The sequence below is a fragment of the Alternaria postmessia genome (genome assembly GCF_024291825.1).
Source record: "Alternaria postmessia strain BMP 2775 chromosome Unknown scaffold_10, whole genome shotgun sequence".
Lineage (NCBI taxonomy): Eukaryota > Fungi > Ascomycota > Dothideomycetes > Pleosporales > Pleosporaceae > Alternaria > Alternaria postmessia.
In genome coordinates this window covers 346561-362162 of record NW_026260083.1, presented here as the reverse complement: position 1 = coordinate 362162, position 15602 = coordinate 346561, and the positions used below count along the sequence as shown (strand labels likewise).

At 51.5% G+C, this 15602-nt stretch overlaps 7 protein-coding genes across 7 annotated transcripts; 2 read left to right on the top strand and 5 right to left on the bottom strand.

Annotated features, from left to right (window-relative positions):
- Positions 1–151: 151 nt before the first annotated feature.
- Positions 152–1405, bottom strand: J4E82_002582 (uncharacterized protein; the record flags this gene model as incomplete). The annotated part of the gene is made up of 1 exon (XM_051728881.1): positions 152–1405. The coding sequence occupies one exon, from the start codon at positions 1403–1405 to the stop codon at positions 152–154; it is 1254 nt and encodes a 417-aa protein (XP_051591399.1).
- An 813-nt stretch (positions 1406–2218) lies between these two features.
- On the bottom strand, positions 2219–3059 carry J4E82_002581 (uncharacterized protein; the record flags this gene model as incomplete). Its single annotated transcript, XM_051728880.1, has 2 exons — positions 2219–2699; positions 2770–3059. The coding sequence occupies 2 exons, from the start codon at positions 3057–3059 to the stop codon at positions 2219–2221; spliced, it is 771 nt and encodes a 256-aa protein (XP_051591398.1).
- A 743-nt stretch (positions 3060–3802) lies between these two features.
- J4E82_002580 (uncharacterized protein) lies at positions 3803–4250 on the bottom strand (the record flags this gene model as incomplete). The annotated part of the gene is made up of 2 exons (XM_051728879.1): positions 3803–4092; positions 4139–4250. The coding sequence occupies 2 exons, from the start codon at positions 4248–4250 to the stop codon at positions 3803–3805; spliced, it is 402 nt and encodes a 133-aa protein (XP_051591397.1).
- Positions 4251–6532: 2282 nt separating this feature from the next.
- J4E82_002579 (uncharacterized protein) lies at positions 6533–8155 on the top strand (the record flags this gene model as incomplete). The annotated part of the gene is made up of 1 exon (XM_051728878.1): positions 6533–8155. One exon carries the CDS (start codon positions 6533–6535, stop codon positions 8153–8155), a length of 1623 nt encoding a protein of 540 aa, XP_051591396.1.
- A 1284-nt stretch (positions 8156–9439) lies between these two features.
- On the top strand, positions 9440–10825 carry J4E82_002578 (uncharacterized protein; the record flags this gene model as incomplete). The annotated part of the gene is made up of 3 exons (XM_051728877.1): positions 9440–9919; positions 9979–10439; positions 10498–10825. The coding sequence occupies 3 exons, from the start codon at positions 9440–9442 to the stop codon at positions 10823–10825; spliced, it is 1269 nt and encodes a 422-aa protein (XP_051591395.1).
- Positions 10826–11237: 412 nt separating this feature from the next.
- Positions 11238–13277, bottom strand: J4E82_002577 (uncharacterized protein; the record flags this gene model as incomplete). Its single annotated transcript, XM_051728876.1, has 3 exons — positions 11238–12574; positions 12622–13126; positions 13221–13277. 3 exons carry the CDS (start codon positions 13275–13277, stop codon positions 11238–11240), a joined length of 1899 nt encoding a protein of 632 aa, XP_051591394.1.
- Positions 13278–13887: 610 nt separating this feature from the next.
- On the bottom strand, positions 13888–15507 carry J4E82_002576 (uncharacterized protein; the record flags this gene model as incomplete). Its single annotated transcript, XM_051728875.1, has 4 exons — positions 13888–14058; positions 14108–14568; positions 14615–14925; positions 15095–15507. 4 exons carry the CDS (start codon positions 15505–15507, stop codon positions 13888–13890), a joined length of 1356 nt encoding a protein of 451 aa, XP_051591393.1.
- Positions 15508–15602: the final 95 nt, after the last annotated feature.

The window sequence follows — 15602 nt, the reverse complement described above, 5'->3', positions numbered from 1 at the left end:
TTGCCATAATCAACGCTTGGAACGGTACTAGATAGGGGAAATGATCACAGTTGCAGGTACTTTTGGTTGTATTGCTTGAGTCGATAGTATCTTCAATACTGTATCACTACTCCATTACCCTCAAGGTCTATATATAAGGCTCTACTACCGCCTATAACCCGAAGCAATTGGCATAGTAAGTGACTGTGGCTGGCCAGTCCGAGAACATCCCCAAGATCTTTACATCCTGAGCAAGCACATCAAGTACTGTGTACATATCGCCATCATTGTTCGTAATGTTGGCGACGTACTGGTAGTAATATCCACCGCCCTCAATTTGCAGCCATCCAGAGCGCTCGAACGACCATGCGACCATGTCCAGACCATGCTCTTGGCAAGCGATGGCATATTCCGATGGGACGATCTTACCCGCATCATTCAGCTTGGTAAGAGCGAACATAGCAGGGGCCATAATCTTAACGCCACGAGCAGCAAGTTCAGGAATGCTAGCCGTAGCGTTGGCGTAACCTTCAGGAGTGTCAACGCGTTCGTCGAGATACACAGCTTGTACTCCGAATTCAGGCTCGTTATCAATCCAGTAGAAGACGTCGTCAGGAAGGAAAGACTGGAGCCACACGCGACTTGGATCGATGCCGTACTCGCGAAACTTGTCAACCAAGTCTTGAGCATACTGCTCCTGTGTGTATCCATTGAAAGGCATTTCAACCTCAGGTGTCTTGAGCTCGGGAGTGTACTTTAGGCCCCAGCTGTCCACCAAAGGAATGTATTCGTCAACTGTCATGAGTTTGGGGCAGTCTTGAGCGTAAAGATCGGTGCGGAAGTAGGGGGTGCCGTCCATGTATTCCTCAACTGTGGTGCCGTTGGGGTTGAAGCCATCCATCTTGCCGCAAAGGGTACCAAACTCTTCCAGTGTGATGTCCGAGGTGCAGCACTTAGCCGATGCAGCGGTGCCATTGGTGGCGGGCGAAAACGGGGTGGTGCACTTGTCGGCGAGTGTAGTGTTGAGGATGTTGGTTGTGGTGTGCAAGTCGCATTGGGCGTGGCGGCAGACGAGCTGCTTATCCTTGGTAAAGGCAACATCGCATTCGATCATGCCGGCACCCATACGGTGTGCAGCCTTGTAGCTCTGGAGAGTATGCTCGGGGAACTGAAGTGGCGCTCCACGATGCGCGAAGACGAAGTCCGAGGTCTTGAATTCTTGCTCTGAACAACTCTCAAGCTTCTCCTTCAACGGACCATCGTCCATGTTATCGACAAGATAGTACGGCCGGACGCCTACTTGCACGTTGAACTTCTTGTGCCCGTGGCCATGACCATAGCCGTCTCCACCACGAGGCGCGATAGCAGGTACAGCAGCAGCGGAGGCAAGCCCAAGGAGGACAGAGGTAGCAACGAAAGAGCGCATTGCGACAATTCTCAGCCCAGAGATTTCCGGGAACCTGGGAATTCAAATGGTTCCTGCAGCATAAGCATACTGGCGGCCATGTTTTGCTTCTTATCTGCGCCGGAGAAGCGCCAGAGCTATACAATGCCTCGGATGGATCAAATACGCCGAAATATCACACGCCGCACGGTTGGAGGTGTTCGAGCTGAGCTGCGTAGCTACTGCACGTGGTGGAGCTACCCTAGCTCGAAGCTCTTGGCTGTGCACAAAGGCTGGCGGAGGATGAGATGGTTATGGAAAGCTATTCAGGACGAGTTAGCTCGCCAAGCTGCCAAGTTGTCACGTTGATCAACGACGCGATAAGATACGCGCGCTGGTACAGAGGGCGGAACAAAACCTGATCAAGCCGCTAGCGAGAGCTTGGGTGCATGTCTCTTATGCGTCATTGTCGTGTTGTGTCTTGGCCGCGTTTTGCTTCTTGGAGTCGTGTACTCCGAAGAAGCGGTAGAACTGGTCTAATGTCTTTGCCCTTGTAGATTCTCCTGTTCCCTCGGTCTACGGTGTGAGAGCCTTCATCCGAAAACGTTGGATTCAAGTGACTTGTACATAAAACTGTACCACACCTTGAGGGATGGATGCACTGTAGTTACGCTGAAGTGCTTACGAGAGTAAAATCTGGTGGATGTTCCGAAAGTCAAATTTTTGGTGCAATCCAGAAGGAACGAGCTTCTCAGTAAATTTCATGAGTATTCAAGATCGCTTCGCATCTATTTCCGAAAAGCTACCGTTCCTATGATTGCGACCGTCTGAGAAGCGTCCTTGCACACGGACGCGTCACGACGCGTTCCCTTCCAGGTCAACCCTCTCCGGCAGTTTGAAAGTGCATCTGGATTCACCAACGTCAATGTTGGTCGAACATTGCCAGTTTGGAAGAGTGATGAGGAAGTCTCTTGGAGCCGTGATCTTTTTGATAGGCTGGAGAAGCTCCTTGTTATTTTGCTCCCAGAACTCGCCATAGCATCCCTGCCAAAGGTCTAGGCAAAAGTAGAACTTGATGTGTAGTCGGCGGAGGCCAGTCATGTTGCTTAAGCCGTCCCAAGACCTGTACCACTCTCGTCGGTGATGGTCAGGCATTAGGTTGACATTGAAATACTGATGACGGTCAAGATCCCATTCAATGTTGAGATTGCCGATCTGCGCGATGCGTTGAGATTGGAAGAAGTAAGAGAGATAACCAGCTGTTGGGAAGTCTTCCAAGTCGGTAGAGATGAAAAACTCGTTGGCTCTGTAAAGATATTCAACGGCCTCGGAGTAGCTGAGAATATCAGCTGGTCAGTCTAATGCTAACAAGACGAATGCTCGGTTATATTGGATGTATGACTTACATCTGTCGACAGGTCCTAAGCAAAGGGAGTGCCAAATGTAACCTCTGACCGGGTGGGCAGGGCCTGAGATAACACGTGCAGTTCCTCAAACCGCACCGTCGAGCAATAAGCTTCCCATCTGATACAGTCGTATGTATGGGCTGTTCTCCTAGGGCCTTTTCGTAGATCATACGTCGAATCTCCAAAGGTAGCTTGTTGATAAAGGTAGACTGAGATTGAGCAACCGTCAATTGGTTCGATTGCAATTCTCTCGAAATTGAAAGAGCGCGCCTGCGAGGGGTAGGCATCATTGGCGGTTCTATATCGAAAAGAGGAGGTCTTGTTCTACCATGCCGATGGGGTAGGAACAGCAGTAAACAACAGATGCAAGGCGAGCAAACTGTCCACAGGATGCACTTGGAGGTCTGCCACATTGCTTTCCGTAGACATATACCCGTCTGATTGCTAACATCCTTCAACCTAGCCCTGAAGCGATTCGGCATTGTTGCGACAGCTAGCAGTCGGGGTCGAATCGTGTGGCGCGAGAACGTCCGGGTGGATAGCCGCAGAAAGCCTCGCGATGCTAGACCCAGAGAATGAAATCGTCGTTTCTGTGGTCGCTACCGACTATTGGTGCGGGATGCTGGGGTAGTCTTGCGTGAGATTGAAGGGATGGGGAAGCTGCCATAGGGCAATGGTTGTGGCGCAGTCCAAGCCCCACTAAGCAGGTAGCCGCGATGACGATGAGGTCCGAGAATGCGCTAACCATGTGTCTTGACGAAACAACTAAGACTATCGGACAGCTTGCCTTCTACATAGATTTGTTCCACATTTTCTTACAGTTACAACCTATGGTGTAGGATACAACACATGACTCCAGCTTTCGCCACGACATCTACAGGTTGAACACCTAGCACTGCGATTCTTGCTTCGACTGGCCAGCCGTACAAATTACGTTTCATTTATTCAATCTCTGTGTGGCATTGAGATCTCCCTAGACTACGCTGAACTAGATATGAACTCGAGCAACAGGTGTCCCACTCCCAAATGTGACTCAGCCTAAGTGCGCCTCTGCTTCTATCTCAATCTTCATTGTCTTGTACAAAGCTACAACCTGCACAACTGTCATCAGAGGCCCGTGTTTCTTGCATCGTTCCTTCATGTTGCGGATGATCGGCTCCGCGATGTCATCGAGGGGCACAGTAATGTAAATTCGCGTCTTATACACCTGGTCCCAACCCGTTCCACCAGCCTGGCAAATAGCATGTTCGACGTTATCAAACGCCTGGTCAACCTCTTTTGAAAGATCATCGGGATATTCCTCCGTCGTACGGTCCCAACCACCTAAGCCTGTCAGAATAAGATAACATATCCAACGGAGTGGAAGTACCTTGGCCGGATACCTCGATACGATTGTCGATGCGAACTGCCTGGCTGTAATTGAGATCCCGCTTGGATCGCTCGCCGAAGCCAGGGTAGTCGAAGTACTGGAGGTGCGACATGATGGGAGAGATCAGAATGAGGATCAAGATTCTGCGAACTTTGAGAAGCGTAGCACACTGTGGTCTGTGTATGCCATGCGCAACCACCTTTATACATCAACTAGGTGGACCGAATATCCCAAGGGATTCCTCTGTTGTTGGCAGCAACTGTGCCACTGGAACTGTGCCCAGACGATATTTGTAAGCTCTGTTCAGGCGTCCCAGGGAACTTACTACAAATGATTGAACGCAGGCACGATCGGCTGCATGACAAGACCTTGGCATAAGCTGCATGTTACATGAACTATCATCGTACGATTGGTTCTCGATCGAAACTTGGTGATAGCGACGTTCCCCACATATATCCTTGACCGGAAATATAGCGAGCTTTGTCGTCTCCAAAAAGATCACACGTTTCAGTCTTCGTCACCTCCAGTACCAAGACCATTGTCTAGTACTCTCAGTCTCACTGTGCTGTCCCCCATATCCCAGTCCGTCCTGCAACTCGGATACGGCAGAATGACTACAGCGTCGCGTGGCCTTTTCACTGCCCTTACACTGTCCAGCAAAATGTCTTCCAATTCTACCCAATTAGCCTCCCAAAGTTGCTGCGGGCTGGGATCAATCAACATGACTTGAAGATGCCTCAACCCTTGCATACCCGCTATTATTCCCCAACCCTTCTCCCAGTTGGCCGTGTCTTCGCGGTATGCGAGGCGATTGGAAGGGCCGCGACGCAGATATGGGAGCGCGCGAATGGCCCAGCGCAGATGTAGCGTGCGAATCGAATCGAGACGTGGCTGTGGAATGGAGGAGGGAAGGTAGAGCAGATGCGTGATGTGAAGGAGAGAGAAGGTATGCGCGCTATAAAGATATGGAATAGCCTCGGAGTACCTAATCCCAGCACTTTGTCAGTCTCCCCAGTGCTGTCGTAATGATAGTCAGAAGAGGGAGGCAATACATACATACGTCTACAAACCCTCGCTATAGTCACACCACCACTATATAGCCTCGCGCCTTTCTTGCCAAATACAAGCACGCGACACATGTACTCCCTACTGTCTCCATCGCTATTGCAGAGAAAATGCCCAAACCTCTTTTTCTTTGTACTCAACGTCAGATGCACGATCTCTGCGCCCATGACGTACTCATACACCATCCGCCTCAACTCAATCGGCAAACGCGCGAAGAAGATGCTCTGACCTTGGGCGTGCGTCCGCACATCAACCTCGACATCGGGTTCAGACGTCAAACTGAGGGTTGATTTGCGCAGACGCACCGCGCCGTGTTGCGGTGCGGAAGATTTCAGCGCAAAGGGATTCCGCGACTTGGGCTTGGATGATGACGACTCGGTTGATGGTATATCGTGAGGCGCCCAGCGTATGCCAGGTAAGCGATCTAAGAGAAACTTCTTGGGCTTCATCGTTGAATTGGGGCGCGGATGTGAGTGTGAGCTGGGGAGTATGGGCGCAAAGAGTGGCGGCATGGTATGACCTGCCCCCTTTGCCCGGGCAGGCGCGTCAGGAGACGCCGCGGCTGAGGCGTGCCCGGAGTGGTGATGGGTTGATGGCGGATAGCTAGGTAAGCGGGGTTGGCACGCGTTGCTTGTTCCGAACAAGCTTCGTCTGGGGGCGTGGGGAAGCTTGAGTGGGTCCTGGAGGCTGTAGATATCTTCGCTACTTCAACAGAGAGTGCATCGATATGCTTGTTCGATACATGTGCTTGTTTTCTGCCTTTATATGGTACGAGAGCAATTTATGTGCTTCACGCTACCTAGGTAATACTTGGCGATTGTGTGAGAAGTAGGTGGAATTCGCATTTCGTCGCTTAAACAGGTATCGCGTGTCCGCTGTTGCGACCGACATTACCATAAGTAATCGATGCTGTATATTTCTGGATAGATCCATTGTTCCATACCACGAACTGAATCTTGGCAGTGCAGTGAAGCCATCGCTCTCGATTTAGCAAACTTGATAGCGCCCAAATGGGTAATTTATCCGCCTGCAATTTCAGGCCGCCAGACCATGTCTAGAGATCGGAATAACCGGTGAGAACTTCGAAAGAGATTCCAACTCTATCGTCTCATCTGAAGCTGCAAATGAATAGTCCTCGGTCGTCCGGACGACATACCGGCTTTCTCGACCGCCACGCTTCTTTCGTACTGGTATTCCAGCACAGCCACGCTTGTCCAGTCATGTACCAAGCGCGCCTTTCCCAGGGCGTAAATCAGCTTGTCATTGACAAATCTCCACACTAAACTCCAGCCAAAACCCTTTGTCATCTCCAGGCTAGAAGACAGCATCATGAGGAAACGTCTTCGCGCTTGTGAAGAGTGCCATCGTCTAAAAATCAAGTGCGACATTAGCAGTGACCCTGACGCAGCGAGCTGCGGAAGATGCACGCGCAACAACCTGGAATGTGTTCCAGCAGCGCCGCGACTACAGCGCAATCGTATTCAAGAGCTCGAGGCGCAGATACAAGAACTCAACAACTTGCTACAAAGTCAAAGCACCAGCAGCCCTACGCCGAGTCGTTCGCCTGGAAGTATCACCACCACAGCGCTAGGCAGATCGCCCGGTAGCCTATCCGACAACCACTACGATGGTGTGTTATCCTTCCTGGACGCCCGCATTGCGCCTGTCAACCAACAACGCCTGCTTCACCTTTATGCACATCAAGCGGGGGCGGCATGGCCCGTCGTACGCCTGTCGATGGACCTGGACCATCTCCGTGCAAAAGCTCCCATCTTACTGCTCTCTGTCATGGCATACAGTATTACGCAAAAGGCGCAAGGCGTAGACATGGAAACGCACGATGAGCTAGTGCGCGAAACGATGCATATTCTGGGCGAGGAGGTCATCGGTAGGGGGCAGAGATCCCTTGAGCTCGTGCAGGCGCTACTCGTAGCCACGCTTTGGAACAAAAGTACGCGGAGAGGTCAACAGGGGAGCTGCTATCAGATCCTGCAGCTAGCCGCCGATATGGCGATCGATCTGGGCATCGCAGGATTCGCTTTGCAGCCCTCTCCCGTGGCTTACTTCTGCCGGCATGAGGATACAGGGTCGCTCGAGGCACGGCGTACCTGGCTAGCCTGTTATGTGGCATTGTCGAGCTCTTCGATCAGCACGCGCCGGCCCAACCCGTACCCTTGGGATTCTTATCATGAAGAGTGTGTTTTGTACCTGGAAAGCCAAGGAGATGCTTCCGACATGCTGCTTTGTCAGATTGTCCGTATCACCCAGCTGAATATGGAGATTTCCACCCATCTGTGTCTTTGTCAAATTGCCACTTTTGTGGATGGTAATGATTACAACACCTATGCCGTAATCGATACGCTAAAGGGCAAACTTGATGCATGGGCAGCTCAGATCCCACCTGCCCTTGCAACATCCCACACGCTAAAGGTCTGGTGGCATGTAGCCATGGTTCACCTGTACGAGCTTGTGCTACATACACCCACAAACAAGGCATCGTTTGCAGCACCATTCATCCCAGGCCGTCTTCCTATCAAGGACTACCCTAAGCCAGCCAACATCATCGCTCCTCTCAGAGCGACTCTCGAAGCCCTTGTTCAGAACTGCCACGCAGTCCTCGACACCGCTGCAGAGATGGATCCAGCTTTGGCTGTTCACTTGCCGTCATTTTGCTTTGCACCTACCATTGTTTACACGCTCTTCGTGCTCGTTACCGTTATGGTAGCCACGACCGACCCAGGAAATACATACGGGCAGTGCCTACCAAAAGACTGTTTTCGCATCGAAGACTGCGCACTAAAAATGCGCAATCTAGTCATGTACATGAAGGTCGTGGATCCGACGCTGAGTTGTTTTACCACACGTATGTTTGATGCGACAAGCTGGCTGGAGGAATGGTATAACGATTATACCGCTATTCTGCAGCGATATGAAGCAAACCTTGTCAATTGAGTAGAACATGAAGGGATTTAATAGTTTTTCACTCACCAGTAGTCGTATCGTCACGGTCAATTTTGGCCGCTTGGAACGGTGAAATCTTGCCGTGGTAATTCGTGATTGGTACATACATAGTCGCTCATGCATAAGCGTGATTAGGCGGATTTTTGCCGTCCTCCATCGGTGATTATTGGCCTTCAGCCTGCAGCAATGACGTTTCAAGCAGCGAAAAACATCTCTAGATATTTTCAAATTGTTGCTCTGCTGTTGATGATGCAACACATGGACATTTGAAATACACATGAAGCAGATCATTACTGACGTAGGCAACCTGCCCAAATCTCGCCATTCCTTCCGCGCACGCTAGTGACGGTATGGCAGAGTCTCCGTTCCTGCATGAAAAACGCCCTGTGCCGGTGCTGTATTGCTGCATCGCCATGTGACGCTTTTCTTTCCATCGGTCGTCTTTCATACACACCTCAACTTCATTCGTCGTGATGTACAGTTAACGTGTGCATGGAACGACAATCAAACAATTGTGTGCATAGTCACATGTTTGGACACATGTAGCAAGTCCTCGTAATACTGAGCGGCCCTTCATGTGCATCTTGCTCCCTCCCGAGGCCCCTTCTCCCTCTTCTCTTCGCGATGTTCGCCCCGCGAAAGAACCGGAACTCAGGATATCACAATGTTATTTTTGGCATATATGTATGTACCTAGCAGCGATCTCTGGCGAGTTCTAGCCGTTGCCCCCGCATGCGACCATCGTTGCAAGTCCTACGTTATGTCGGTTGTGACTGCTGTTGCTGCAAGATAGTGGGTACCGGCCAGATTTCCCCACCACGCTCCCGCAAGTACCCCTGCTGATTCGCCACTTCGTACACAAGGAAGGATGAATAGGGCTGTCAGATCACCAGTATGCTTGGCCACCAAGGGCTATCAACCTCGAATTTGCCTGGGACCATGCCATCACAGTGCTTGCAGTTAGGCAATGATGCTATATTTGTCGCACGCTGCCTTGATCGTGCACTTCCAGATACGAACGTGTGAGTCTTGGCTGCGAAGTCGTAGATGTCATGGAAGTAAGCACGCAGGAATCAGGCAGCCGGTGGTATTGGTGTACTTGTGATGGTGCTTGGGTATAGTCTGGATGAGGAGATGAAGAGGTGTATAAAAGAGGTGGTCCCTTGGGGATGAGAATAGAGCATCACAGCAGCGCATCTTCAAGCTTCAGTCTACGGGACCATATCTACTTCCGCATCAAAATCCTCATTGCTTCTTCTTCTTAGATACTCTACCATGCGTCCATCCCAAATCCTCTCCTATGCCACTCTGGCAGGCATGAGTGTAGCCCAGGGCGATCTTGGTGCTCTTCTGGCTTCACAACCCGATCTTAGCACTCTCCTTGAGCTAGTCGGTCTTGTAGATGGTCTAGCTGACACTCTCTCCGCTGCCTCCAATATCACCATCTTCGCGCCTACAAACGATGCGTTCGCAGCCGTACCACGCGATGTGCCCGAGGGCCAGGCCATTGAGAACAAGAACGACACTATTGCCATTGGTGCCCTGCTCGCCAACCACGTCTTCAAGGGCGTATATCCCGCCAGCGTCATTACTGATATCCCAACATTTGCACAAACCCTCTTGGATAGTTCGTACGTGAACGAAATCCAACCTTTCTCCAACTTTACTGGGGGAGCATACAACGAGCTTGTCAAGAACGGAGAAGATGTCTGTGTAATCTCGGGAGAACAAACCATCTCCACCGTTACTGAAGCAGTAAGTACCAATCTTTATACCTGCTACATGTCTTGTAGCAACACTGACACGAGAATCAGGACATCATGCTAGGTGAAGGCATCACCATCCACAAAGTCGATACAGTCTTGTCCTTTGGCGCACCTTTCCAACTCTTCACTTATCGCTCGGGCTACTTTGCCATGAACGCCGCCCTCGAAGCCGCCCAACTCGCCATCGACTTTGGCCTCTCTGGCCCTGAAGCCACTGGTCTTAACATCTCCGACTTCACCATTTTCGTACCTACCAATGAGGCCTTTGAGTCCATAGGTTCCGTGCTCGAGTCTGCGGACCAGGCAACCCTACAGGAAGTACTCAAGTACCACATTATTCCTAGCAATGTCATCTTCTCGACTGCGCTGGGTAATGTCACAGTCAAAAGTCTCCAGGGCGCGGATTTGGTCTTTACGGTTCTTGAGGATGGGAGTGCGTGGGTCAACGGTGCGAAGATTATTTATGCAAACACTATTCTTTTCAACGGTGTTGCGCATGTAATCGACAGGTTAGTCTCCTGCCCTTCTCACAACAGATACGACATGCTAACCCTAATCTCCCAACAGTGTTCTAAGCCCCCTTGCTCCTTTCGACCGCGCATCTCTCGAGCCTTCTGCACCAGCAGCCGATCGTGTCGCTTTCGAAGGCGCGACTTCCGTCACTGAGCTCCCATTCTCTAGCGTTTCTCTCGCTTTCGGAGGTGACCTCATGACCTACACGACTACACCAGAGCTCCTAAAGACCGTTGCTGCTGTTGCTACGCCTACAGCCGCCGTCAACGCTACGACTACAGGCTCACCCATGTCAACTTACACTGGAGGTGCGATGGGCATGCTGCCTGGTGCTGGTATGGCCGTCGCTGGAGCCATCGGCATTGCTGCTGCTCTTGTTTAGGTCACTAGAGCACAGAAGTAGTGAGGACTAGGATTAGAAGGACATGGTTTCAAGTTGAACGCAGTATATGATACGCATTTCTGGATGGCATAACATATAGATCTCATTCGTTTATTGATTTTTCCGAAAGCGAGCGCACTTGTGGCTGTTTCAGGCCAGGATGGAAGTTAGGAACTAGAGCATGTTTAGTAATCATGTTGGAGTAGCATACCCTTACCATAACGTCTAGTTGATAGAGGTCTTGTAGTGGGAGATTTCCATTATGTGAATTTCAAATATGAATGTGAAAGTCAAAGATCTTGAACAATTTGAACGTTGATCTTTAATATGGCTTGTATCTAGCATTACAGGATTGACATCAAGCTTGTTCTTGACAACATGGAAGATGTGCAGCCCTTCGCACGGCAGTCCATCATGAGGCTTCAACCTTCTTGCCGTCTGGCTGATTCTCCTTCCCCTTGTCATCTTTATGCAATTCGGGGTTCAGCGGATGCTTGGGGTCGTAGCCGACCCTCTTGACAATACCCAGTCCTTTCGTCCTGCCTTCACGGAAGAGTATTCGATCACCTACAGTCAAGTACTCAGGCCGCTGTACGAAACGGAAGGCTACCTGGGCTCGATCACCAGTACGGATATACTGGCGGTCGATGTCTATTATTGCACAGGTCTGGGACACAGGACCAACATGTAGCATAGCCTGATACTTGGTCTTGATGGTAGTTGCGTGTGATAGGATCAAAACTTCGGCAACAAACTCGCGGTACACCTTGGGATTGGGGAGAATACCAGTCGTTGGATCAGGCTTGTCAGCTTTATGCAAGACGACCATGCCTTTCCGTACGTCTTTTCGACGAACGTTGCGTAGCGCAAGACTACCAGACTGGCCAGCGGAGCAACCAGGGACTTGTATCCGTTTTCGCTCAATGGAGCGTACCTTTGTCGTTTGGAATTGGCCAAGACTGTCGGGACCGATCAAAACTGTATCGCCAGAGTGAATGACGCCAGACTTTACAACTCCTGAAACCACAGTACCGACGAACGGGACCGAGAACGTGTCGTTCACGTGGAACTCCAACGGCGCAGAGCTGTCGTAATTGCCATGGTGGGGCAGCGCATTGAGGAACATGCGTACCAGGTCCAGGTTATGACCAGTGACGTTGGATACTTGAAAGATAGGGCATATGCGACTGGAAACAAATTGGGTGGCGGTGTTGATGCACTCCTCCCTGTTCTTAATGAATATGGGAATCTTTCGCGCGCCGGGAGACTTGAGGATCTTGGTGAGCTGAGTAATGGTCTGCTCGAGGATTTGTGGCGGACATATGTCGATCTTGGTGATGACCACCATGACAGGCACGTTGAGCGCGAGTGCAATACCTAGATGCTCTTTGCTCATGCCGACCAAACCGTTGTTCGCAGCGATCATCAAGAGACAGTAGTTGGGCTCGCTGGACAGCAGCCCGAAGACTGTCGTCCGCAAGTACCGCTCGTGGCCTGCAAGGTCAGTGAAGCTGATGACTTTGGCCGACCGCCGTCCAATCTCTTCCCAAGTAAGTTTTCGACCCGCGACGTTGGACACAACAACTTCGCTCTTGCTGTCGAAACCCATTATCTCCATGCCGACTGAGCTAGTTCGACCACTCTCAATTTCGTGTTTGTGGCGGAAGAGGTTGACGCGCGCTTTTCCACGGCCGTCGTCGAGGCCGCCTTTAACAAGGACACCCAGCATGGTGCTTTTGCCAGCGTCGACTATGCAGAGTCAGCGTCTATCCTTGCTCATGCCTGAAGAAACTCACCATTTCCTACCACTGCTATCCTCGTCTCAATCACATCGTCGACACTCTGTGGCTGCTGTCGCAGGATCATTTTCCCACTGAATCCAGTGTCCTTCGCATCGCGCGGTCCAACTTCAACGTCGCCACCAACGTTCCGCGTCATGAGCATTTTGTAGTCGGCCTTTATCTGTTCGCAAATGGCCCCTATCCTCTCCAATGCGAAATCCCACTGACTCTTGGTGAAGCCCATGGAATCACCGCTGTCTTCCATACCAACATCGAACAGGACCTCCCCATGACCCTCTGCCAGACGTTCCTTAATGTGCTCAGCTAGTGCTGCAACGTTTTCCTCGGCAGGGTCGGTGAGGAGCGTCTTTAGGCGAACATGCGTCTTGTTGTCATCGGAGAGACCGAGCTCGTCCAAGATGCTTAGCTCGTCGTGGTCTTCGAGGACGGCGGGGGCTTGGCCTGGCGGTCGGCGCAGCGCTTGCTGCTTCTGCACGTAGTCGGCAAACTCGCTGAGTGCCTGATATGTCCATCAGCTTGAGAAGGGCATGTGGGGCTACAATGGGTAGCCCATTGAATCAAGGAAGCGGGCTGCTTCCCACGCTGCTACTTACAGATTCTCCCTTCCGCCGCTCAGCTGGGCTTTGCTTGGGCTCATGTCGTGAGGCCATTTTGTAAGAAAGAGCGCGTGGTTAAAGTATGTCCCGAAGCTGTTGGTAGCGATTGGGTGTACGTGGGATGCGTGGTGATAGTCGTGATGAATGTGGGGTTGGGGATGTCAGGACGTGTTCCGTATAGTCCGCCGTATTAATAAGACGTTTGGTATTCGCGGTAATCGGAAGAGGTGTGAATATTCCATGAGTTGTCTGGCAGCAAGCATTCGAAGGTGGCAAGTGCTGGAAGGCGCTGTAACGGATGCTGCTAGGGGAAGCTGGGGCTACTTATCGATAGAAGCAGCCGTAGACATGACGCGGACACTCGCGCGACGGCGCGTTTTGACTCACCTACCACCGCTCCACTCATGACCCTACCATAGCCGACCATGACCGCAACGCCACCCCTGAGGACCTTCTACAGTCATCGTCTATCGTATTTGCGCCCTCGCCTCGCTCAGCTTCTGCGCCTCATCATCCAAAAGGGCGAAATCACGAGATATCACCATCAGGCAGCACTTCAAAAAAGGCGCACGCAGTGGAGAACACTTGAAAGATAATGTGACATGTCGTGCTGGGTAATCTAGAAAAATAATAATCGTGGAATCATCTGCAAGTGCGCACCTTCTCACGATGCAGCAACACCTCGTTCTCCGCAGTACTTCTCCACCTCCTTCCTCAGCGTCTCGCGTTGATGATTGACGTTGTCCATGATATCGCTAACACCGTTGACCGATTTGCAGTACTCGGATGTCTCTACCATCTGTCTGAGGACTGCCGTGAGCTGGTTGGGTAGCCACTGTTGCGCGTTAGTAAGAGCAGAAGAGTCCAACCAAGAGAGCACTTACTGTCACAATCGGGCTGCCGCCTGTCGCGGTTGGGTGCGATGTGTGCTTGAGGATGTATTCGCGCGTGAAGCACCAATGCCGCCAGCGGAAGTCGCGCACCTGATCAAGAGCTTGGAGATACAGTGCGGCTGATACCGAGTCGCCTTTCGCAAACTCGCGTACACCAGACTGCTGAGCGCAATCACGGACAGCCTCCAAGAACTCGCGGTGGTTACCAGGCCGGTACTGGCGGAAGTCTTTCAGGATGTCCGTGAGGGGCGTTTCTGGCATCTGGACCTGGAGCAAGTTGTCGCACATGGGAACCATGCTGTCGTTGGCTCCCGACTCGCCGCGGAAAGACATTGGCTCTTCGCTCACTCCTTCATATATGACACCGTTGGGGAACATCGACTGCGAAGTGATACCGAAGATGAAAGTACGGAAATTGGTGTAGCCTTGAGGCTTGCTACGGCCCCACATCGCTGATGTCGTCAGTCACGAACGTGTCACTTGGAGTAGTTTACTCACTGTTCATCACGCCATTGACCTTCCTGAGGCCACCAACCAGAGTACGAAGACCGTCGTTGAATCGCTCTCTGTCCTTGGCCAGGCAGCTCTCAAGCATCTCGGATGCACCTGTAACAAGCGCGCCGGACTCCTTGACCATGGCGATGTGAACAAGAACAAAGCCTGCCTCAGATGATGTGGGATCCAGACCATGCTCGAAAGCGCGGATCAAGCGAAGATTATCGTACTCGAGGCCCTTAGATGGGTCTTCTAGGCGGTAGTTAAAGAGAGCATAAGATCCGGCGTACTCCATGAATGGCTTGAAACCAGCACTACGCATAAAGATATCAGCCAATGTTACTTCAGAATGGATCCCAAAGGTTGCTGCATGGAGAGCTTCTCTGTAGGGGTCGCTCGGCGTATAGGTGCTCTGCCAAGGTAAGGGGAGCTAACAACAAAACATAGGCATCGCGTGAAGGTCGGAAAAACATGTCCACTTACATCTCAGCGACTTTGACAATGGGAAGCGCAATGCTTCTTGGCAGCGACTGTCGGCCCAGCCCGTACTCCTCTCCCCGTACATGCCTCTCGTGGCAGGGCTCGAAGAGATATGCAGAGGCCAAGAAGGAGTAGTCACGGTACAGGGCATTCATGACGACAAGGTCATCGCGATACTTCTCTACTTCCGGCGTGAGGTCAGGAAGCTCCTTGAGTAGTGTGTCGCCGAAGGTGAAGTTGGCCAGCAGACCCGGCTCCCCTGATAGTGTCTTGATAGGCATGCGTTGCAAGAGGGATTCAAGAGGGGCAAACTCCTTTGGCAGCTCAACGATGGGCTCTTGACGAGGAAGGAAGCCACGCGTGGTTGAGACCATGAAGGCGGGGAGGGTGTGGTCATCGGGACGTGTGTCCGTCATGACAGGAAAGTCAAAGGTTGAAGACGACATCGTGCAAAGAGCTACTGGAAAATGAAGTCAAAAGAGACTGGAGATGATCGGACTTCGATGCTGGA